We start from the raw sequence: 24,774 nt of genomic DNA on the forward strand, positions 1-24,774 counted from the left end.
GGCTGCTTCTGGTAGAAAGGAGCGTAAGTTACACTTCATTTTTTACATTTTTCCTAACTAAGCCCTGTAACTATCTGCTCCAAACAACAGGAGCCACTGCAACATTCAACGAGCATTACCGGGTCAAACGCTGCCCTGCATCACTCCCCGTGAAGTTTTCCCTTACAACTTCTAATTAACATGGTAAACAGGAAACACGCAATAGCATTACCGAACACAGAAGCCTATTTGCATATTAACATATTAACACTTTTTGCATGCCGGCACGATGAATACGTGTTTGGAGCTGTGGATTTCTAAACACCACCAACATTTCCTACTCCGTCCCTTCGCCCTTCCCGATGCTCTCCACGGTTTTCAGCGCTTCCTAGTGCCCGCAGACGCCGCTTCCCTCCCAGCGCCGCGCCCTGCTCACACCCGGGCACGGGACGGCTGCGGGTTGGATGCGGGTTGGATGCGGACATCGCTCCCGCTCCCGGCACGGCCGAGGCAGCGCGGCCGCCGCTCCCCGCCCCCGGGGACGCCCACGGGCACCCGCGCCCCCGAGTCCGGCACCGCTCTTCCACTGCCCGGGACGGGGCGAACGGCGGAAAGAAGTCGGACCTCACCCAACCCTGTGCCCCGGCCGCCCCGCAGCGCAGCGCGGCGCCTCCCCGCCCCGCCGAGCGAGGCCCCCCGCACTCACCGCCCGGCCCGACCCGGCTCGGAGCTGCCCGGCACGCCGCTACCTCGGCGCCGGCCGTCTGGGCGCTCCGCCTCGGCCCGCCCCCGCAGCGCGCCCCGGCCCGCCCCGAGCCACCGCCTGTGCCGCGGGCAGCGGCTCTACCTGGCCGAGCGGCTCTACCTGGCCGGGCCGCCTCCGCCGGACGGCAGCTGTTAGAGATGGCGGAGGACGAGCGGGTGCTCGTCCCGCAGGAGCTCGGGCGGTGCGGTGGCGGCCGCGACGTTATTGAGGGCAAAACGCAGCCGCGGGCAAAACCGACACGCTGCCGATGCTGAAGGACGAGTGCCAGGGGAGGCGGGCCGGGCTGCGCGCAGTCCCACCTGCGGAGAAGGGAGGCGAGGCGGCGCTGCCGTCCCGACACCCGCTGTCGTGGGCTCAGCCCGGCTCAGCCCGGGACCGCCTGGGGCAGCGCTGCGGGGCGCGGGGTGGTGGTTCGCCCCACGCCCGGGCGGCTCCCCCTCCTGCCTGCCCCGTCCCCGGCCGGGCCGGCGTGAGAATGACTCCGCTGCTTAATGGTGCCGGCGCTCTCCCCGGGCGCTCAATTAGTATTTAATGTTTAATGAATGCTAAACTAGTCCTCTTCTAATTAAAGCTTAATGACTTAAATGAAGTGGAACAGCTTCGTCAGGAAGGACCACCGCGTAAAGCCCTGCTCGGGACCAGCGCGGAGGCGGAGAGACACCAGGTCAACCCCTGCGGCCCGGCCCACAACGAGTCACCCTCCGGGGTAATGTAAGAGATGGGGCGTTTTTTTGCGCAGTAGGTGATTTATTTTTGCATAATCAGCAGAACAGCTGCTGGCTTCTGTTCTAAAACTCCTCCAAATATGAGGAGTTATAAAACATTGTCCTGGACGGCCCCACTGAGCCTGTCTGTTGCTGGTGTAACATTATGCAGCCCAATAAGTTTGCCCAAGCACCCCAAAACTTCAGAGGAAATTCATTTGTACTGTTGGCACATCACACCCCAACCAAACAAAAATCCCCCCATCCTTGCCTGCCTTTCTTCAGCATTTTGCTTATACAACCAGTAAGCAACTGTACCACCACTGAAGTCCTGTCTCTGTGCATGTAGTGACCTCACCAGCAGCTCTCAAACAGGCAAATTAGTGATCACGATCAGGACTCACCATCAGCTCAGATAGTTTAGGTGCTTTTGTGATAACAAAACCAGCCGTGAATTTCCCTATCACATAAAATAATCTTGAGTAGCGTAGCCCAATTACTATCTGTTATTATTATTATTATTCCACAAATGCATTGCCAGTACTAATTAACTAGAAGGAAGGTATAAGGACTGAACATTGTTATCTAAAAAGAGTAAAAATGAGAAATTTGCACAACCAATTAAAGCAGTGAGTCATCATGTCTCTGCAAATCCATAGTAATTGCAAGCCTGAGGAGGATGCACTGTATTAGTCATGTTAAAAACTGCTACAAGACCAAAACAGGGGAAATTTAACCTGATTATGGTTTCAATCTGCATATTACTATTCAGCTGAAAAATAATTGTCAGTTCTCTAAATAACCTGGGATTATATTATCAACCTGACGGCCATTATTACACTTGCAGTGAAGCTTTGGGTTTGCAAGATTACGCTTGGAAGAAAAAATTAGTTATTTGAACTGTGGATCTGGATTTCTCACTTCCCAGTGGTTGATTTTCATAAAGTCCATGGGAACTTAATTATCTTTGAGACGTCTCCCCCTTTCAAATGCAGTTTAAACTGTCCAACAAGTTCAAAAGGTGTTGAATGGAAAGGAGTAGGGGCAGCCAGCCAGTGCAGTCACATAAGCCTTGTTTCCTCAGGGAACAAGGCTGGATATTTTTGCTTGATCTTGAAATAGCTGCCCTATGTAAACTGTTTTGAAGTAATTTCTTCATACAAAGTACTTTAATTACATACAGCTCTTTCAAAACACATAAAAGGCCAGGCACTTGCCCTGAAGAGCTTGTATTTTAACTCAGATAAATGTAGATGAGCCAGTATTGCCGGTGCAAGAGGGCAAAGAGACCAAGGTTCTCAGGATACAAATACACCGGGCCCAACTTGACGGAGAACAACAAATAAATACTTGATTTTCAGAGAGCAAAAAGTCTCCTTTCTCCTCTGAACAGGTTTCTTCAGCGTGTTTAACCTTAAGCATTCTCAGCATGGAGAAATGAGCCATTTCAGAAATCGCCCATCAAAGGCTATGGCAGAGTCAACTTTTAAGAAAGGGGAAAAAAAAGGAGAGCTTGTCTGTCCTTGGCCAGAATGCAGGAAGCTGTTTCAAGAAGACTGCAGCAGTCTTTCAAGTTGTGTTCTAATCTGAAAGCAGGATGCTTTCTTCTTAATCAAGAAATGTAAACCTTGTTTGTGTTTATATTCATACCTCTTTATGTTAGCATCAAAATATTTCCTCTGTTTTGTCTGTTTTGTTTTTCTGTGTGTTTTTTTTTCCTTCTCAATAATGAATGTAAGATGCCACAGCCAAACCCCTAATTTAACCAAGTAATTAAACATGTGCTTTGCTGGTCTCCAGCGGAGAGTATGCATAAGCAACTGTGATTTGTTGAATCAGAGCTTCAGGCTCAGTCTTGAGGGATCAATGGGGTGTTATTTTGCTAGATTACTTCATCTGAGTCAGTTGAACATGACTGAGAACTCTTCTTAGGGCATACATTATAGAAAAAAGTAGTATCTTTACTAGTCATTAGCAAGTCTGTGGTAACTAATAGGTGGAAATATCTAATGTGGATAGCTCTCCTGCAATTTAAATGTGTTATTTGATAGCACATGTCAACATTCAGAGGAAACAAGAAACAAAAACCAAATATTTAGTGAAGTGTAAGTTTGGCTTTGTCATTCACTAGAAGACCATAGATTTCAAGTAACATGCCAACTTTTGATACCCCTCTACTTTGAACCTTTCTGATACTATAGTTACCAGCCTTCTAAGTTAATACTGGAACGCCAGGAATTTTGGATCTCTTCAAATTCATAGTATCATAATTCTTAAAACCACGAGAAACAGAAAGCCTGAGTTCTATTAGTCATAGGGTACACCAAAAAGTGCATTAGCCAAGAGCATTTAAATAAACTACTACTCTTTGGACTGTACTGTTCTTCACAGTGATTGACTCAAATATTCAACATTAGCAGTGCTAGGCTTTGTTAGGATGAAAACTTTGCTGGAGTATTGCTGCTAAAATGTGCTGGAAAAGTAGTAGGACTAGAAGGAAAACTATACAAGGAAAAGCTAAGAGAAGAGCTTGAGCAGCATAAGAGCCACTCAGTATCCTGCTTCCAATGCTACTGAGGGAAGATCCCCCTGCATTCCCACTTCTCACGTGAGTGCCCTATCTACTGGCAGAGGGAAAGAGGGAGTTGTAAACACAAATGAAAGCTTGCTGGTTTTGCTTGTGCTCATACTTAAAAGCATGGGAAAAAAAATAACAAAACATTTAACCATTGGACCTGAAACAGTTTGGGGAATTTTGTGATTATGAGGGAGAAAAAAAGCAGTTATATTTCAAGTTAACCTAAGTGATTTCTGCTTTTACCTGTTAGCTTAATAACATCAGTAAACTGAATGTGAATCATTCCAGTTCACTAAAATAACTTTTCCTTGTTTATGCTGACCCTTCACGAAGCCACAAAAGAGGGGTTACTATTACAAATACTTTACCCCACACGCTGCTTTCCTCCAAGTAACAAAGGTTTGGCACGCACACGCTAAACATTTTTAGCATTTCTTTTAAATGCATCAGATTCCAGGTTGACAGTTTCCTCTTCAGACACAGAGAAATACGTTGTAAATATAACATGTTCATCCAAGCATGGAATTCACTCCCCCCGTCTTGCAACTCTTTGACTGGTACGCTTACGTAAGAATAACATCCATCTACTGCTGTTTCTAACAATTTCACTTCTACCTGAGCTCTTTATACAGGGAATGCAGTTACAGAGACCGGGGAGCTTATCTGAGTAACAAGGGAGCTATAAAAACAAGACTATGAAGCAGAATGAACTTAAATGAATAGAAGTTTGTACTGACAGTGGTCTGTTTCCACACACTACCTATGTATCCTATTTTCCGCTACAGGTGTTCAAGAGAACAGGACCTGTCTATTTCCAATTTATTTGTTCACTGTTAAACTAAATCTGTAACTCAAACATATACTGAAAATTGACCATTTTGCAGCAGCGTCTTGAATAACGCTAATATTGAGCGTACATGTTTAACTGACTTTTATTTTTGAAAGGAAATTATCAGCTCATAAACAGAGATACAGAATCATAGAATCATAGAATTACCCAGGTTGGAAAAGACCTTGAAGATCATCAGGTCCAACCACAGCCTAACCAGAACCCTAACTCTAAAAACCCTCCACTAAATCATATCCCTGAGCACCACATCCAAACGGCTCTTAAACACAACCAGGGATGGCGATTCAACCACCTCCCTGGGGAGCCTATTCCAGTACCTAACTACCCTTTCTTTAAAGAAGTTCTTCCTAAAAAGAATAAGTGTAAATTCTGTATTATTTCTTAGATGCCAAAATAAGACATTTTTATATTGAGCATATAGTTATGTATGTATATATATAAGCAAACTAGCCTGAAAGCAGCAAATTGTGCTCAATCAAATAAAAAGAATTACTCAGCAAAAGCAAAAAAGCACAAGTACAATTTGAACAGATAATTAAATCATTATTTAGGAAAAGAGGTTGATAAAAAAGAACGGGCATGTCAGAAAAGACATGCCTGCTCCCATCTCCTCTTCCCCAGAGCTAGTTATTTCCATACACTGAGATCTTTACCCCCTCCCCTTCTGTCAGCATCTGTTATTTAAAGAGACACTCTATTAAACTAATGGTAATCAAATTGATACCACAATTAAAAACATCAGTTCTGTAGTAACCCAAAGATTTCTGCTGAAGTTTAAAGAAAAAAAGAAGTACCATTTGCCTTACCATGATGATGATAATTCTTTTTGCTGTTTACAGAAGAATAAACAAACTACGGTGTGCGTGAGGTGCAGTCCCGGTGTCATTAACCAAACCCTTTTTCTCAGCAATCCTCCCACGCTTTAACCCCTTCTTTCTTCTGGCAGCACTCAGTTAAAAAGAAGCAAAAAAAGGAAGTAGTGTCTGAAACAAGCCTTTCCAACTGATAAAGTCATTAGGCAGACAAATTATAGCTATGAAAGGGACTCAGTCAGAGGACAAGAGAAGAGCTGCAAAGGGTGGCAGCGAATCCCTCGGTAGGCACCACAAAAGAAGTGGAGAACCTGCTGTGAGGAGTGATGAAGTTAGTGTTGGGCAAAAAGCTTACATGCATTCATTAACATGCAATACCGGGATGTAGATATGCAACAGTAGGAAAAATATACCACACACGTTGGCTCTCACAAACTTGATTCAAGTTTTCTGATCCACGTTTAAGATGGCTAAAGAAGAAAACATCAATTGTGCCTTTATTCTGCAAGTGACTGACTTATACAGGTATGCGCGGTTCTTCACTTTCCTAAGGAGTAAATCTGCACTTTTCTAGGGTCTCAAGGACAAATGATACTAAGATGGATATCTAAAAATCAGAGAACAAGCAGCACTAAAAGTACAAGCAGGGATCATTCAACATTAAAGAACTGAGAGAATATTTAAACTCTCCTGAACTTGGAAGACCTCCAGAATTAAACCTATATGTAAAGAAAATAGCATTAACATAAATAATAGTAGTAGTTGTGTTTCAGTGTGATGAAGTTTTCAGATGAAAAAACTTCATATTAGCTCATCTCTTTGCTCTCGGCATTTCTAGCTTTGTTCTTCAGTCAGTATCATTGAGCAGTATCATTAGATAACCTACTCTGTAAGACATCACGTCTCTTGAGGTAAAAAATGGAAATAAATGTACATTCTCTGTGTTTTATTCTGAGAGACAGAGACTTGAAAGCACTTGCTCTTTTAAGCAATACGGTTAAAAAGCAAAATCATTCTGTGGGGAAGAAGTGGCCTTGGAATTTTCTTAGATCTAATAAACAAAACCTATTTCCTTTTTTGTTTTTTTTTTACTTGCAATTCTGAATCTGATTCAGAATGACAAAGAATCTGACACAGAAATATTTTGTTTTGTGTGAAGGTACAGTATCCTGTCACTAACTCTAATAGTTTATCTGTACGTGTGGGTTTATCATGAGATTTCTAATTCAGACATACCGCTCACCATAACACTTCTCAATTCTTTTTAGCTTATTCAACTACTGGAGACAGGAAATAGGTTTCTTTTGCTCCACATCTATGTGTCTGTGTGACAGATTAAACACTAAGTATCTGGAAATCAGTTCTTTCTCGAGCACTGTGAAATGCTGCTCTTGAACTCTTTTCCTTCTTTTCATGTAGAATCATTTAGATCAACAGGAGCTCCCCAGTACTGAAAAGCATATGACATTTGAACAAATTCTGCTATGTTTCAGAGCATGTACAGGTGTCTCATAAAATATCTGTAACTTCCACAGGCAACCCCAAACTGGCTTCTTCAAAGAAGACAAAAAACTGCAATTTTCACTAGTACTACTGAGCTTACAGTAAGACAGACCTGCTAGTTAGGTCTTACCTAAAAAAACATTTGAAGTAGCAATCTGGACTTCTTTGCTAAGCACACAGAGTAAAACTGATGTGTATTCCCAAAAGGGAAATTATGCACACTCAGGACTGTTTATACATTTTTCCATTAGATGATTATTGGACAAAGAGGAAATAACCCTAAGGAGCCACACACGTTATTAGCTTTTGCCAAACGCTGCACTGATGTGGCTACCCTGTGCCGACTAACTGAGTTGGCTCCTTCTGGGCTAACATAGGCATCTCTACATGATTCTGCATGTAGCTGCATTCCTAATATGCTTCTGTGCTCAGTCTTTCTTCTTAGCTGGCCCTACGTATCAACAGATGAAGGATTTAGGTTGTCTCGCTCTCTGCATGTATTAAATAGGTTACCTAGATCCTCACCTGCATTTTTAATTCGGTGTAGGAAAAACATGCCTCCAAGTTAGTTAACTAAGCCGCCAAGTCTTTTAGTCCTTTACTGGCTCTAGCTGTGGATACCTAAAGATAACTTACGATGTCATTTGAAATTTGGAAAACGGGTTTCTTTCAGTGGGTAAAACAATTTGAAACAATACCTGTAGAACTGAAAGGCCTTTTGCCAGCAACACAAGGATTTTCTCCAGCTCTGGTACTGTAGATATCAGGCAGCCATATGTGCACATGGCAAGAGACAGAAAGCCGTCACTCTAAGCACTGCGTTGTTACTGCGACTGCACAATTGCTGAAGAATACAAGCAAGCTGGACAGCTAAACTGAGAAAACCCACATTTCATAAACCTAACAACAAAGAGAAGTGCATGTTTGACATGCTGGCTTTGGGAAGTAGATGTGATGGTCCTTAATTTGGAAAAAGTTACTGCATGTTTGTGACTCAAAAAGCCATTCAATAGGATGAAAAACGATGATATTTAATCAAGCATATTTAAATATGAAATTAAAGAATCTCTCTTCTCCACATTCTCATTAAATAAATCAAAATTGCACAGTGTAACTTGTATAGTAGTTTATCCTGGGGTACCATTTAGTATCTTTAAACAAACAGAACCTTTAAACTGAAGCACGTCTCAACCCCACCAGTATGAAGGCACCCAGCAAAGTAGATGCTTTGGAAAATTTGGGCTTGATAGCCTAGATACTTCAAAGAGCCTATTTCTAGAATGGAAGAAGTGTTTACTCTCCTTGATCATTTCTTTGATGTACAGAATTTTCATCATGTATGAAGAGTATGAAATACAAGAAACTATTATTACTAAAATACCTTATCCTAACTTTATAAAAATGGCTGGACATCTCATCTTACATTTGAATTACAATTTTATACTGTACTGCTTATTCTAAATAACAGCACACACCTGAGGCTCCCAGAATTCCCTCTAACTAATTATTATAATAATTGTTAAAGAGAATTGCCTTACCATAAATTACAGTAAATTTTATAAAACCGTGATAGAGAAAATAGGAGTGACTCAGGACCCACTATTTCCCTGCAGTGGGCAAAAATTAAATTGAGCGGAATACTCCTATAATCTCTTTGCTTTTAATCACACGATTATATCACTATCACATAACATTCACCATTAAGCAACAGAAACTTCTAAGAGAACTTTTTGATGAAATACATTTACATTCTTACGTGCGCTTATTTTATGACTCCAAACAGATGTAGTTAGTATATAAAGCATTAAACTAAATAATTTATGTGCCTATCCAGAAAACAGACACATTATTACTTCTGAAGAAAATGAGAGACACGTTTTCCTGCTATTACAGATCTATTACTACAGACATTCTGCATTAACCTGCTATGCACACCAACTACTAAACGTGAACTGCTAAAGAGACATAACTACAGAAGCATTTAAAACTTGCTAGTATTACTAGTGGATTATTGGATGAATGTTCAAACTTTACTGACTCTTAAAAAAAAAAAACACCACAGGTTTTACCCCTAAAGTCAATATATTTGTTGATAAGGAGTGATGAACAAGGAAGTGGATCAAAATGGGTTAAGCTCTACAGTTCACAAATACCAAAATTTCCAGGAAACATCAAGAAATATACAGGGTTACTGATGACAGACTTGAATCTTGGAGTAAGGCATTGGTTTGGGCACAGGCCAATCCAGTGTACTAGGAGGGGCACTGGTGCCTGCGGTTTAGAAAAAAGAGGCATGACAAAGAGGCACTTTTTGTGTTAATCCTTAAAAGTAGCAGGATTCAGCAAATGCAGTTTTAACTACCACAGCTGCAGTGTTGGGCTTGAACCGCTTTAGAACCTGTCTAAACACAATCTGGTAACAACTTGCCCCATTAGCAACTTGCTCCATTAGCAACTCTGGGGGCACTTTGTATGAGCCCAGTCCACTATTCCTCAGCACCTGAGGACATGGGAGGCACCTGGGAATGCCCAGTGAAAACCTGGCAGGTTATAAGTGCTTCCTCTATACCGAAGGAATGAGCGTGTGTGTTCTCTCCTGTTGCCACTTCACCACTTCCCTCCTACGCCTTCTTGGCAGCAGGTTGGGAGGGTGGGAAGAGAAATCTTGGCTGTGCCATATGGTTTCCCTCTAGCTACCCAACCTTTTTGTCTGTAAATGACTCTATCTTTTGTCTCTACTGCAGCTCAGGCTTTCCCAGCCAGCTGCACCATGAGCCTGACAAGTCTCTTCAGTTCTTCAGCTGCTCCAAACATCAGCCAGCAACACGCAGGGTGAGCTTCTGCTTTGCAGGGCAGCAGCTTAGGAAAACCAGGACACAGAAGTACACATACCTTTCTCATGTTTGGAAAGTTGTTTTGTTTTGTGTTTTGTTTGATTTTATTTTTAAATTTCAGCTCCCAGAGTCAGAAATTTATCTGACTAAAAAGAAGTTTTACTTGCCCAAGAAAAACATGTCCTTGGCGTTCCCAAAAGCAAAACAATCTAAACTCCTCTGGAGGACAGTGGAAGGGAACATGCAGAATTACCTCTGATAAACCTTCTGAAAATCACAAGTTTCTCTAAAAGAAATACAAAAAAGTAAGCAGGTCTCAATATTCTTTTTATCTAAATACTAGTTCCTAGACAGTTGAAAATGGGAGGAGAGTTAGTAAGGGTGGGAGAGGAAAAGAGGTTCTATTTTTGTTTGCATGTCAAAAGGTACAATTTAGAGGGAATTATTTTGTCCTGTCCCGTACTGAAAAGCGATGTTCATAGAATAAAACTTTATATTCCATTGAAATCCTTAGATACTGTTTGCAACTGTTACATTTAAACAGATGAGTTTTGAACTTGCAACCCACCGTGACTTAGAAAATTCTGTCAGCCAAGCTAGTTTGTAGGTATAGTGGGTATATTTTAAAATCTCTAAATCTTAGTCAAACAGTTGTTTAGCCAATTCTTTATTATAGTGGATTGCTCTTTACACTTGCAGACTTAAAGCTATGGCAGACTGAGAGCTTGTTTCAAAGGGATAAATGAAGAAGCATCTCAGCTTGCTTACAGTAATTCAGTTCTCAGAATAAATCCAGAAAGAAGTTTTTCATGACTACCCTTTGCAAACCCATTATTATACTGCAGATGGAACTACAGAGCAATAAATAATGTATATATACATTATACATATATACACACTTTTCTAATTGTCACATATATGGAGAGTACAAATGGCAAAAGCTTGGTCAGGAGGAGTGAGCTTTACTAAAAGCTTTGTGTCACAATCTCCTCAGATCTGAGGGTGCACAGGTGTACTGCGGATATGCTGAGCCACCTGGTCACACAGCACAGCAAAATGGAAATACAGTTACACCCAAAGAGAGAGCTCAGCTGGCTGCCAACCTCCTGAAAACCATTCCAGCACATTGTGCAAGTGTGGAAGTGGTACAAGAGCATGATGCAAAGCAGTCTGCAGATCACTGTAAAACAGCCTAGCATGGGGGCCAGGAACAGAGTCCTGGTGATTCAAACATTGACTTAACAGGACTGTACTTACCAAGGGAAAGAGAAGGGAGGAGTATCGCCTGGTGCCTTCCTAAGAGTTACAAGGGAGCATGAGCAACAGCAGCAAGATGTTGAAATGCTAGCTAGGTTTTTGGCAGGACGATATGCAAGGTGGGGTAGATAAAGGATGGCCACTGATAACAGTGGACTGCCTGGTGCATGCTCCCACATCACCAATACCAGACTTATTTTGCTTGTCTGCATTTGATCACTGACAACTGACCTCCTTACCGCTTTGCAAGGCACGCTGCCTTGCCTGGGCAGTGTTGGAACACTATTATCTTGCTCCTGCACAGCAGAGCAGTGTGTCTGTTTAATAGACCTCCTATGTTGTCATTGCCTGGTGACAGACTATAGATTATTCAGTGCTTCACTTCTCAAGAACTCGGCACTATCAAACATTCTGCTATCAAACAAATGCTCATGTCACTGCCTTTTCAGCAGTCACCAACCATCCCAATAGAAACTTTTGCTGCTTGTATCTTGTGTCCTCGGTAAGCTTTGAGTGCTTCAAAGATGTCTATCAGAACAAGAATTAACTGGTATTTCTATCATACCTTCAAATTTATTCATACCCAAAAAGGGAGGGGGGAACCTATATGACTCAGTACATCTAATGCTATCTTGAATGACAGTCTTAGAACACATGACAGATTTTTCTCACATCAATACTCCAGAAGTCATGTTACTTCTATAAAAATACTGAGTAATTCCATGCCATCATCCCTCCTGCCTTTAATACTTCTCTAAGGCCCACGTTAGCTGTCAGCTGCAGTTCTGTACACCTGCAATTGACCACAGCTTATTTACTCTTGTGCTGCAGCTCAAAAGAAAAGTCCTCACCAAAAAGCCACAGAACTACGAGACAAAGTTGTTTTCAAGGCTTCTCACAATCAGCTGGAAGAACTGGATATTATTTTTAGGAAATAAGAGAGTTGGTGTCTTGAGCCAGACTGCAAATAACAAAATTAAACCCTTTTAAAGTTAATACAGAAGTGACTTTGTAGTTCATATAGGGATAAGAGGTATAATGAGCTGGGAATATGGAAAAAAGTGGAACGACAAGGAAATTGCAATGATGCCATCAGTCTAGTCAGCAGAACGGTATTTTATTAGGCAGAGAAGTAATTGTTGAGCAATGCTCACAGAGCTCCTGTCGTGGATAGCTGAGAACCTCTCGTGCTTTAATTACCCCTACATTTCAAGAGTTTTTGAAAGATAAAAGGAGGAGCATGTCTTCAGTGAGCTGTGTGACAATGCCAAGTAATAATAATCAGATAGTTTTATAATGCACCTGGTATCTAAGCCTTTTTATTTTGGGACTTCTCTGAGTTTTGATCTCTGCCTACACAGTACACATGCCTGCACACATGTAACTGGCTGCTGGATTCTTCCTCCTTCATTATCAACAGATGCAGTTGAATTGAGGGCACCTTGTAATTTTTCTTCTATGAAAGAAGAAATCTAGGCAGAATGATTCTTGACCAAAAGCACATACCATAGTGGATACTCTTAAGTTAGTAATTCCTGACTTCTTTGTATATCTCACATCAATCATGCTAGCATGCATGGCTTAATTTAGTGTTAATGCAGTTATCACAGCAGTTCTAACCAAGAACACAAAATAAATCAGAGTAACAATAAGATCCCATTGGTGGATTCCTAGAGAAGTGCAACAAAACACGTAAACTGGAGCATTCAGAAGACATTTTACTCAACACTCCAGTTTATGCATTTTGTTTTGATATATTTCCTGTCTGCTATGGATTTCATCTATAAACAGATGGTTTTTTTTACTTTGTTACTGGTCTTCTTTAGTTTCATCTTCCCACTTGTATCCATCTTGTCCCCTTTCTCTCTCTTATCGAGGCCTTGACAAAGCACAGATACAGATAAAGGAATGGAAATGCAGCCACCAGAGCTCAAAAGCAGAAGTGCCTGATGTACAGTTTCACACTGTGTTTACCTTTTACTTCTCTTTAAGGTAAGCATGATATCTGAGTTCTGTCAGCCAGCAAATCATCACCGGTGTTCATTTACAACTACAGGTGGCTGCCCACTCCTGATTCAGCACTCCTACAGGCACGCTGGTACACATGCGCTATAAAAAGTAAATTGCTTGTATAGGTGCTTTGCTGCATCTGTAGGTTTCAGTGTTAAATGCTAAGAAATATTTACAACAAAAGTCAGTACTAGGAGTCACTTAAGCTGAAAGAATTAAGCAAATTGTAGTTCAGTCTTCCACTGATTCTTATTCCCGCTCCTTAGAGAGAGCAGGCCAATGTGTGGGCTCATGCCAGCAGGTGGTATTACATAATGGCTGTTGGGACATGCTGGGGCCAGTTTTGCCTTGTCTGTGCAGCGGTGAGCATCCCTTTCCATCAGATAGACTCAACAGTAATCAACGCTGCTATTACATCTCTGTAGACTTCACTCTCAGACATCTTCTTAATGGAAAGCCTACTGACAGAAGCTATCTCCAAGTTATACTCCCTGCAATCCTTTGTGGGTTTTCGCACTTTACCAGATCATTTAAGGTTACTGCTTTATGACACTACTCACCAAATACTCAGGACAAGCAATTTAAGATATAATGGCTTCTCAGAACACAAATGTCTGTGGGAGACATCACTGTGACTTAAGTGGTCAGCTTTTAAATTCAGTCCCAGTTATGTACTTTCTGGCTCCCATGATGACTTCAGTACTATTTACACTTTACTTGTAATTGGTTGGTGTGTTGTTGGTTTTTAATTATGAATTGCATATTTATCAACTAAGTCACTCTGAAAGAATATTTCAGTATTAATCATCTAAAACTATTGCAAAATATAGCATGATTCAGAGCTAAGCATCCTATAAAAACTTTAAAAGTTTAAAGAACAGACGGAGTAAATTAAATATTTGCTAAGTGTAGCATAAATCCTTTGCCAACCATATAAGAAATGCTGGCAGGCCCAGGACAAAATGAAGCACTCGTTTTCCCTTCCCACATCTCTTCACCCTACTCAACTGGTTTGGTTTGAAAACTCAATTCCTTTTTTTTTTTTTTAAAAAAAAAAAATAATAATAATTCAACACCTTGAATTTCAAAGCAAAGCAAAGATTTCAGTGCTCTTTTCCTATTAACATCACCTTCTTGCCCAAACCACAGCATGGTTGGAGCCTAGGAATAGGTACAAATTGCATAGATAGGATAAAAGAAAAAAATGACTTAGATAAGCTATTATAACTTTCTCATGTTTTCATAGACATTTTTGACCACAATAAAGAATTACTGTACTTAGCAGCCAGCACAATAACATCCTATTAAAATCCATATTAAAAGCCACACAGACAATGAATAATGTAGCTGCTCTAAGTTTTGTTAAAGAACTCTCACGTGATTTGATTTTTTTATTCATTCTTTCTGTATACTGATCTCTTCAGTTCACACAAATACATCAGGAGAGTGATCCCGAATCTATGGCTCATGGATAACATCTTCCAAACTGTAATAAATGTCATATATACATTTAAAAGTACACTTATATATGCATTCAGGACGAGTGGAAATGGCCTCAAGTTGCGCCAAGGCAAGTTTAGGTTCGATGTTAGGAAGAACTTCCTTACAGTAAGGGTAGTTAGGTACTGGAATAGGCTCCCCAGAGAGGTGGTTGAATCACCATCCGTGGTTGTGTTTAAGATCCATTTGGATGTGGTACTCAGGGATATGATTTAGTGGAGGGTTTTTAGAGTTAGGGTACTGGTTAGGCTGCGGTTGGACTTGATGATCTTCAAGGTCTTTTCCAACCTGGGTAATTCTATGATTCTATGATTTAAATATATGTAAATAATTTTTTTAAATCTATCCTAGTCTATAAAAATATCTTTATTTCTGTATTTTTGGCTCACTTTAAGCATAGGTTAACAGGTTTCCAACACATGAGTGGATTAGAGGCGGGTGACTGTTATGAGAAGATCTGGCTGTTTACAGAGGTTAATAGAGGATAAAAATTATACTTTAAAATTTAAAATATGGGAGGCTACACTTTTCTCTGCAGGAATGACACTGGAGAGCAATGTCATTAAAAAGTAGCCCTACTGGAGTGACCACAAGCATGACTAATTGAAAAGAGAGCAAGTAAATTTCCAAGTTTTTGTTGAAGAATGTCATGTGGGGATTATCAAGGGATTTTGCACCTATCTGCCAAGTAACAGGGGTAGTTCCTTCTGGAACAAAAAGAGGAAAGTGATTCAATTTGTTAAGCCTGTGAGGTACAAAGTGCCATTACTTCAGGGAAACAAGTCACATGTGGGAGGAGGGTGGCTTGAAGCATTATGTAGCAGCAGTGAATAATCTGCACTGAACAAGGCCTACAACCCAAATTCAGAGGCCTAGGACTTTAGTTATAGGGATTTATTTAGTTGTTTGATTCTAGGCCGAGGAAAGATTCCTTCTTTCTTTCTGAAGCGTTGGGAGAATGGTTAACCACTGTAAGGCCGTATCTATTGAAAACTGCTGTGATCCTCAAGGCAAAGACTTGTTCTCCTCAGGGCAGGCTCCTCTCACCCATGCACAAACGGATAATTTTGTTTAGTGGTTCACCTGCTTTCACCCTCAGTGCTGGGAGATTATGAAGTGTCAGTACAAAATGCTTTGCATCCAGTTTAAAACATCACCTTGGCAGGTGATTTTGCAATCCTCTGAGATCCCAAATAGACCGAAGGTTCCGATATTTCTTCAGAAAATAATGCACTGCAAGGAAAAACACTTTGAGAACCTAGGCTTGATGTTTTGCTAGCATTACCCTGAGCAAAGCAGAAATGAAACTGAAGACGCAAAGTGGTAAATTGAAAACACCCCAGATATTGACCAGCTATCATCCTGAAAGATGAATTAAAGAGCAAGGGAACTTTCAGATCTGCCTATCTGCTGTCTCAGGAGCACAGCAACAGCAGTGATAGAATAAACTCATTTAATCCAGCAATTTGACACAGAAGCAAAATGGGCTTCCATAGCCACACCTGGGTGTTAGAAGTACTCCACCCAGTTTCCTTAGTTAAATATTCATGTCATTGGACTGAATCTTTGTGTGAAAGGCAGTGACTGTATTCAGGTAGCAAGTAGGTGTGAGAACTCTTATCTAGATGGAGAATCCTGAGAAACCTTTAGACAGATATCTGGTTATATGTCTCAAAAACTGACTAATCAACACCTTGATGTAAGAGGAGAGACAGCATTAGAGCACAGGTATCTGACTGTTAGAAAAAAAATGGCATTTTAGAAAGTCCTGATATTTTGTAATTGTTGTCCTGGTGAAGAGGAAATGCATAAGGAAGGAAGGATTAAGAGCATTCTATTCATTCACTCATTTTACTATCAGTAGAAGCCAATCTAAATTTAAAATTAGTCTTTACAGGAGCAAGTATCTTTCAGCCTAACTATACTGAAACCTGTCAGATTAAAGTCTATTTGTCTCTATGTAATTTAAGGTCATTTGAGTTTGCCGTGTTACAGGTAAGACTCCTCAACTTTTATTAACATCCATTTTATTCCTCTTGAAACTCTACAACTGCAAAATGCATGTTTATCTGTTGTTTGATCCTCAAATTATTATTTTTTTGAAGAGAGCTGAATGCAGAAGCACTCAGTTGTTTCTTCATCTGTAGTAAAAGCACTGGTCACACTGGTATATCAATTTGACCAATCTTAAAAATATTAAAAGTGATCATAAAATTATGGTCATAGCTGTCTCCTTTAAGGGGTATAGTCTATATGACACATAAAATCATCTTCAAGGTAGCTCTGCACAGACATTTTAAATACAAACAGGAAACCAATCAAGTTGTTTTCCTTCACTTACACACAAATTCATAAACACAAATTCCTTTCATATGGCTCCTCCGAGAGTAACTACGTTGTGCAAACATAAACAAGGACAGAATGCATCATGTGGATGAAAAATGAAAAATAGTTGAGTTTTATAAATCTAGTGATAGAACACTTTGCACAACTGATTGAAATTATTATTTTTTTCAGTGCTTAATAGTGTTAACAAAATTCTACTTGCAAAGATACCAAAAGGTGTTTTATATTAAAAAAAAGAATATTTTGCACATTAAAAATAAAGAAAATTAAATATTTTTAATCATTTATTAATTTCTCGTAGATCTCCTTTCCCCACTGAACACACGCAATTTGCGTATTTACTAAGTACATTTTGAAAAAGCTCTTAATGATTTTTATTTAGCTGTAAAAAACAGGAGACTGTAATAAAACATAGTGATAAATGCCAGACGGATTTGCAAAGAAAAAAGTGGAAATCTTTAAACAAAACCAGGAATGCACTTGAATCAGCACAAAAGACATCCGATGAGAGAATAATATTGACATAAAATGAGGTAGGTTTTTTTTTTCAAAAACAGTGTAATGAAAGAAAATATTTTAACTTTGTAATTTGGGCAACACAACATTTGTTCACTGAATAACATTATCAAACAAGTGAACTTCAACATTGTTTTAAATTTCCTTCTGCTTTACTAGCACTACTTGTGAAAGGAGTGAAAAGGAGAAACAAATTGCACTGTGTATCAAGGAGAGCTGCTCTGAAGCGCTAGGATGGGTAAGATGAAGATTTGTTAAACAACTCTGGAAGAAGATGAAAGGAGAAAACCAGGGTATACTGTAATAGAGGTTTATTATACACTAGTTAATTGGGTGGAGGGAAGACTGTTTTTGATCAAGCAAGGGAAGCATCCAAAAGGACAGAACCTGACGGCTTTAATTACTTCTTGGAATTATTTCTTTTTTCCTGTTGGAAAAGAAATACAAGACAGAGACAGTCCAACAAGTTCTTGGAATATGCTGGGGACAGCTTTTCTTCAGAAGGTGAAGAAAACTATTAAGGGAGTGGCTATTTTAGATCCTCTTAGTAGGCATGAACTGGCTGAGAGTGGAAGGGGATTTAGGTGAAAGTGAACTCTGTCATATAGTGATCGCTATTACAGAAGGAGAAAACAGCAATGTATATCCATGTACACTTTTTTTTTTCTTCAGAAAACAAAACTGAATGTGAACAAATTCCAGAGAATGATAAGCGAGGTTTCTCAAGAAGACTGTTTAATTAATAAAAGAATGCAGGAGAGCTTGTCTGTTTTAGTCATTGCTAGAGTCAGCTCTTAATTATCTGAGGCGAAGGGAAAAACCTAATTTAGACCAAAAAAAAAAAAAAAGTAATACAAACTAGACTTTATAAATTAGTCTATGAGACTCTATTCAGTACATTCACCTTGAAAGGGCTTATGAACAGATTTCTGTAGAGAGGAAAGCAACAGAGAGGAGTCTGGTGCAAACTGCTCATTTTCTGAGGTGTGCAGTTTTCTACCATTCTCCCACAAGTGCTGAGGGAAGGCAGAGTTTCATTAAAGCCCAATCCCCATAATCCATCTGTCATCATCAGGTGACTACATTATTATATACTATACCAGATTATCCTAAAACAAAAGAAACTGCTGAATTCTCTCTCCTCTCCTTAGACTCTCCTTCTCCTCTCCCTCTCTCCCTAATTCCTATGAAAAATAAAATCAATTTCCTTGGATTTCTTTTTCTTAAATGTATTTATCAGATGATCAGACCTTTGTAAGAATTCTTTGCAAGGAATTAATATACAGAGCTACAAGAACAGCAGTTTGCTCTGTTAGAAGCTAAGTCCTAAGCTGGCTTCCACAGCCCATTAAAATACTTCATTTCATAATGGCAAAGAACTGCGCTCTGTTTGTAGGTGTGTTTCTACAGTTCCAATGGAACCAAGATGTTGAACGAGACCACAAGGGATGTTTGGGGTTTGTATTATTTGTCTATTCAATTAAGACCAACAAGTCTTTTCCAAAGGCTTCATACAGAAATTAGTAGATAAGATTTCCGTGTTTGACCAGACTAGACGAGACATTTATTTGTTCTAAAGACAGAATACTTTAGGTCTTCATCAAATATATTCAGATGAATATTAGTTCCACAAGCAACAAAAAAAAATCAGCTTTTGTAATTACTGCGCTTTTGTTAACATGAAAAAAAAAAGTATTTCTCTCTCCACAGAAAGATTAAAATAAAGACAAGAATGGTATTGCACAACATTGTCTGCAATCTGAAATGAAGTTCTCACATTAGAGCAGAAACAATTAGCATTTTCTCTAGCTTGCTTCCACGAAACAATACTGCTGCCAAGCAAATGAGTAACACGACATGAACTAAATGAACTTTAGAAAATTAACACATAGCCCTTATTTCCTTCTCTGGAATAAAACTTTCACAGAAAACAGTGGAGGTTAGGTGAAAAACCATGGAACTGTGACTGCTGTTCATTTATTATTTTGGCTTATGTATATTTTATAATCAAAAGGAAAAAGTCATATGGTTTGCGAGAACATGTGGAAGATCTCCTCGAGCCATTTCCTTTGTTGGCTGTTCATGCTAGCTTAGAGTAATTATGTACCTTCCTTATTTCCGTATATGACATTTATTTGAAAGATTTCCAGTACTCCAAATACACTTCTTTTAAAGGAAGATTATGTACAATTATACCTTGTATTAAATTTTGTTTTCAGAGCAGTCATCCTCTTTATTATACATATATGTATATTTGTACACCTATATCTATATGTACATGGATGTTTTTTATAAACACAGATACTCAGTTTTCTCTTACCTTTTTAAATGCTGCTGGTAACGAGGCGGTAGACATTGATATTGATGGAAGAACGTAAGAGTGTGGACAGATTACTGATGGTAGTTGGCTTTCTTGAACGGTATAGCGTGTGCCTGATATATCGTAGTACCTAAAAGGAGAGTAAATATTGTCCAATTAATACATCCTAGTGAAATAAAAGTCTGAGCTAATACCCACTGTATTTCTTGACAAATATGCTAAACTCCTTTCTCCTGTTGTACTGGTTCCAGGCCTCCATTAATTCTAAATCATATAGCTCTTTTTAATCCAAACTACTCACTGCTCTTTCTTAGATATTAATTAATCCCAGCTGCTTCAGCTATCTGTAACTCTGATTTGTCAGCTCTTTCCTGATACCAAAACAAATGAAAATGATTACAATATTCAGCAAGATAACCACATCAGAGCCACAAGTGAAGAAAAGTACTCTTATTATCCTTATGACACTCCATCTTTACAGACAACAGCAGATTACAACATTTGGGGCTTACTGTTCCACATTACATCACATGCTGCTCACCTTCCTTCCTGAAGCTGTCTCAATGAAGTATCAGATGAATTATCAAAATAAAAGGTTATTTATTGGAAAGATACTGCCATGGTGACAAACGTATACAATCTTTACAACAACGCAGAAATTTTGCTGCTTTATTTTATTTTACTTTATTTATTTATTTATTTATTTTGCAATGTCAATTCTGAATTTTGGAATCCAAAGAATGTGGAAAGTTCACATGGTTTATTCATAACTGAGAAATAAAATAGTAGGAAACAGTGGATAACTTGTATCACTCCTTTCATTTGCTGCCTGAAGAACCAAAGTAGCAAAGAACCAAATAATTCAATGAAGATATAAGTTAATTAAAAAGCTTGATTGAAAATGACATTTTGTATATTTAATCCTTTAGATGAATCAACAATTAGTTAAAATTCAGGTTTTTTTTTTTGTTTTTTTTTTTTTTGGTAGTGAATGTATTTTGGTATCTTCATTTTCAATTTGGACTGCATTTTTCTTAGGTTCATTATAAGGGATCCCAGGAGGTCTCTTGGCCAACCTGCTGCAGAAATAAAATCAGCTATGGTATAAGACCAAGTTGCTCAGTCCTTTAACCATACAGTTCTGAAGATAAAAGCACAGAGACATCATCTCTCTGGGGAAATAGTTCAAATATTTGTCCAGTCCAAATCTTTTTTTTCAATTTTTGGCTGTTGTCTCATAGTCTCCCACCACCCTGACTTGTAACACTACAGAGAATCTGTCTCAGTCTTGGTGACCTCTCTGATTATACTTAAAGGCTTCCTGATTCCTCCTCACACCCCAGAGCTGTTTCTTCCCCAGGGCTGAACATGCCTCCATCCTCCATCAGCCTCACAGGCACCTCCCCTTCCTCCCATCTGTATCAGATGCCCTCCACTCAACTCACTCCAGTCTGAAACACTGATAGATGTTTAGGTATAAAATACCCTCCACCCTGTCAGCAGAAACAGTGTCTCAAATGTTCTTGTTTTGTTCTTAATTTACGTGCATTTTCCATTTCGGTTAGCTCAGAACTCCTTTTCCTGAAGGCTTTTCCTCCAGACTCATCACAATGTTCCAAATCCAGCTCTGTTTGTACAACTCTAGTTGCAAATTTAGTCTTGTGCTTGACTGTCATAAACTTTTCAAAGCGTAAATAAGAGAGCAGAAAAGCCTCGGGCTTATTTATAGAGGTGTTCAGTTTATTGCATAATTGTGGTGAAAATGTTTTGACATTTTAACACATATTCCAATAAAGACATGCAAGTGTTTTGTTTATTTACCTGTTTTTAAGGAAGAAACTGTGATGCTCTCAATGGCTTGTTGCCTTCCCCAAGCCACAGCTGACTTTAAGCTGTCTGCCTGGATTTGCACTTTCTGCTTGCTGTCTATAGGGCCTTTGACAATGGAAGCTGCTTTGGAGTGGTTCCACACAATTGTGTTCATGAGAATTCAGAAGTCATGTTCACCACCTGCTCATCTAACACTGAAAGACTCTGTTATATCTGACCCAGTCTAGTATACCTAGAAGCCTCTGTTCAAGGAATAACAGTACACTGCGGACTCGGTGACCAAGTGGTTTTATTGGAGCAGGAGAACAAGTGACACAGAATGGGCAGGAGGGTGGGAAGGTGTTTGGTTGAAGTCTGAATAAGAAGGAAAATGCAAAACAGTGCAGGAAGCAGATGGAAGCACTGTCAAGTGCTGGAGGTGATACTCACACCCTGTGAGAGGACACGTTTTGTAATGGTGCTGCTCAGCCAGTGCCAGGCCTCTGTGCTACATAATGTATGTACATAAAAAACATGCCACCAGTCATGCATATCAGAATGCCAAAAGGAGGAAGACAAGCTGTGGGAGCAAACACTTTCTAGGTAGGAAACACAGGGCAGGACCACTCCAGAGCCCCCATCAGGCCTCACCCCAGTGTGGCCAAAATGAGGAGCTCAAGGCTATCATGCTCATAGTAAGGGCTATCAGGTCCCAGTACACCATTATACCTCAGGGTGCTGACAAGTCCACCACTCAGCAGCCAGGGAGCTGCTCTATTCAGAGCACAGTGAAGTGTTTCATTCAGACACCTTTCTTTTACAGAATATAATTTCAGTTCAAAAAATTGGAGCTGACAAAAGCAGCAGAAGCTTCAACCTGAAAACAAGGCATAACCAACAGCGTCACTTCAGATTTTGAGACAGGATAGCAGATGTTTAAGAGTGTGCACAATTTCAGGCTTATTTTCCCAATGAAGTACTGATGGCTGAGTTCCCCGCTCTCTCCCAGAAGCTTTAATTTTAGGCAGCAAGCAGTTTTCCAGCACAGTGCAGCAGTACACTTCCTGCCTCAAGGCATGGGCACACAAGCAAGCTGCCATGGGGTAAACCAGGGTGTAAACTCTGTGGTAACCGCCCGTGTAAATTCTCATGTTCCAGCCTAAATGTGAAGAAGCTCGCTCCAATTCACTGCTGCACACAGCAGGGTGAGGGCAGGCGGATGGACAGTTACCGTGGGGCAGCTGACGCACTGCGAATCCACACCCTGGCTTTCCTCACCCTGGCTTGTTTGTGTAACCATACTCACTCGTTCAAAGCCCCGCAGGCCTGAGGGGGAAGGAGCGTTTGCAACACGCTAGGAATGTTATGAAACCCTCCTAGACGTTTTGCAAGGCCCATCAATTGTCTGCGGCACTCGGAGAGGAGGTTGTCTGCAGAGGTAAGAATTTTAACATCAGGAGAAATGGTGGGTTGCATATTTATGATAGACCGAGTTGTTTATTGTTTGTTTTGTGCATGGTTACTAAATAGTGTGACTAATTATGTGAAAAACACTCAGAATATGTTTACCTCGTGCACAGCGATGAGTGTCTGGAATGTTTTCATGTAGCTAATGAAAATAATAACTAATTCTGCAGTGAAGCAAAAGGAAGAGCGAGCAGAAGACCTTAGAAATTACAAAGCTTTTGAAAAGAGAGCAAGGAAGGAGAAGCTTTGTAGGTAGAAAAATATGCTCTTTGTAAGTACAGAGACACTGGTTTGCAATGGAGCTACTGACTGGAAGAGTAATCACGAACTGCCAAAGAGGAATTAAACTGGGAAGTGCTCTTTTTATGCTACAGACACACACCACAGACCCATTGCTCTTCCTTATCCATGCCAAAGTCTCTGGTAGCGACACAATGATTTCTATTAATTGTCTTTAAATGTCATCTTAAAGCATTAAGATAATTATTAAAAAGCACTGTGAAGGGATTTAACCTGAAGACAAAACCACACAAATACGTCATGGCAGGAACAATAAACAAAACTCAACAAACAAAAGAAGAGATTGCCAAACATTTCAAATTAATAATGCTTACTGTAATGGCAAGCTTATAATTTTACAGCCACGGCTTCCCTCATCATCCATCACATTCAGCCCTGATATCCATCTCCAGTCTGCTATTTTCTATAGCAGTCTTCAGTCTGCATCCTGTAGATGATTCTTGAATATTAATTCCCATTTTCAATCAACACTTTTACATAGGATGAGATCATGCTTTAAAAAAGAGCGTGTAGGAGCAAGAACAGATACATAGTTTGTTTATTCAGGTCCTCTGCCCAGACTCCCCACTCCCATGCCATATCAGCACTTCATTTTTTCTCTGGAACAAGTAAATACCAATCCAATCAGCAAAGTGCCAGCACTAAAGAGTTACTCCACAACACAGAGCTGTGCTCAGAGGAGTAAACAGTCTTTCCCTCAGCTTGCCCACTGCCAAGGTACTCTTAACTACAATAGGTCCACCTATGCTAAGTAATTTATCACCCCGTTTCACTCCCTGGTCCTGGTCTTCTTGTCAAACACAGTGCACATGAATCACTCTGTGCCTGAGCTCTCTGGAGGAAACCAAAGGTTTCCTTTTAAGGAGGAGCTCAGGAGCAGCTCTGAGGATGGACTGCCCAAGAGGTGGCAGAGCAGGGATGGGGCTAGTCTCCTCCTGCCCTACACCACCCCAGCTATCCTCCTGCCCTCAAACACCCCTTGTGTGCCCACACCACACCCCACAGCAGGCATCATACCTTTGGCATAATGCTATAAGAACACCAGTCTCGCAGGCAGCAAAGCAGCCCTCGCATTACCTCAGACGCTTTGAACTCAAGCCACAAAAATATAATTATGGTCGTAGAGCCACAGGGGCATCAGACCCAGGTCAAGTGTTATGCAGCACAAACACAGCCAGTTCACTCCAGAGGCGTGTAATCTGGAGAGGTGTGGATGCATATAT

General features: G+C 40.2%; 1 protein-coding gene across 4 annotated transcripts in view; it reads right to left on the reverse strand.

Annotated features, from left to right (window-relative positions):
• Positions 1–24,774, reverse strand: part of CRYBG1 (crystallin beta-gamma domain containing 1) — a 93,679-nt gene that overhangs the window by 42,953 nt on the left and 25,952 nt on the right. For 3 of the 4 annotated variants that reach the window (XM_032443287.2, XM_085543661.1, XM_085543662.1), the window contains exon 2: positions 19,976–20,105. In XM_032443287.2, the coding sequence (XP_032299178.2) occupies positions 19,976–20,105 (130 nt within the window). Of the gene's footprint in view, positions 1–685; positions 825–19,975; positions 20,106–24,774 lie in introns of those variants that run through there. The other variant, XM_085543663.1, reaches the window with a different exon arrangement.

This window comes from Coturnix japonica, chromosome 3 (assembly GCF_054131305.1).
Source record: "Coturnix japonica strain WE chromosome 3, WE-NBRP24, whole genome shotgun sequence".
Lineage (NCBI taxonomy): Eukaryota > Metazoa > Chordata > Aves > Galliformes > Phasianidae > Coturnix > Coturnix japonica.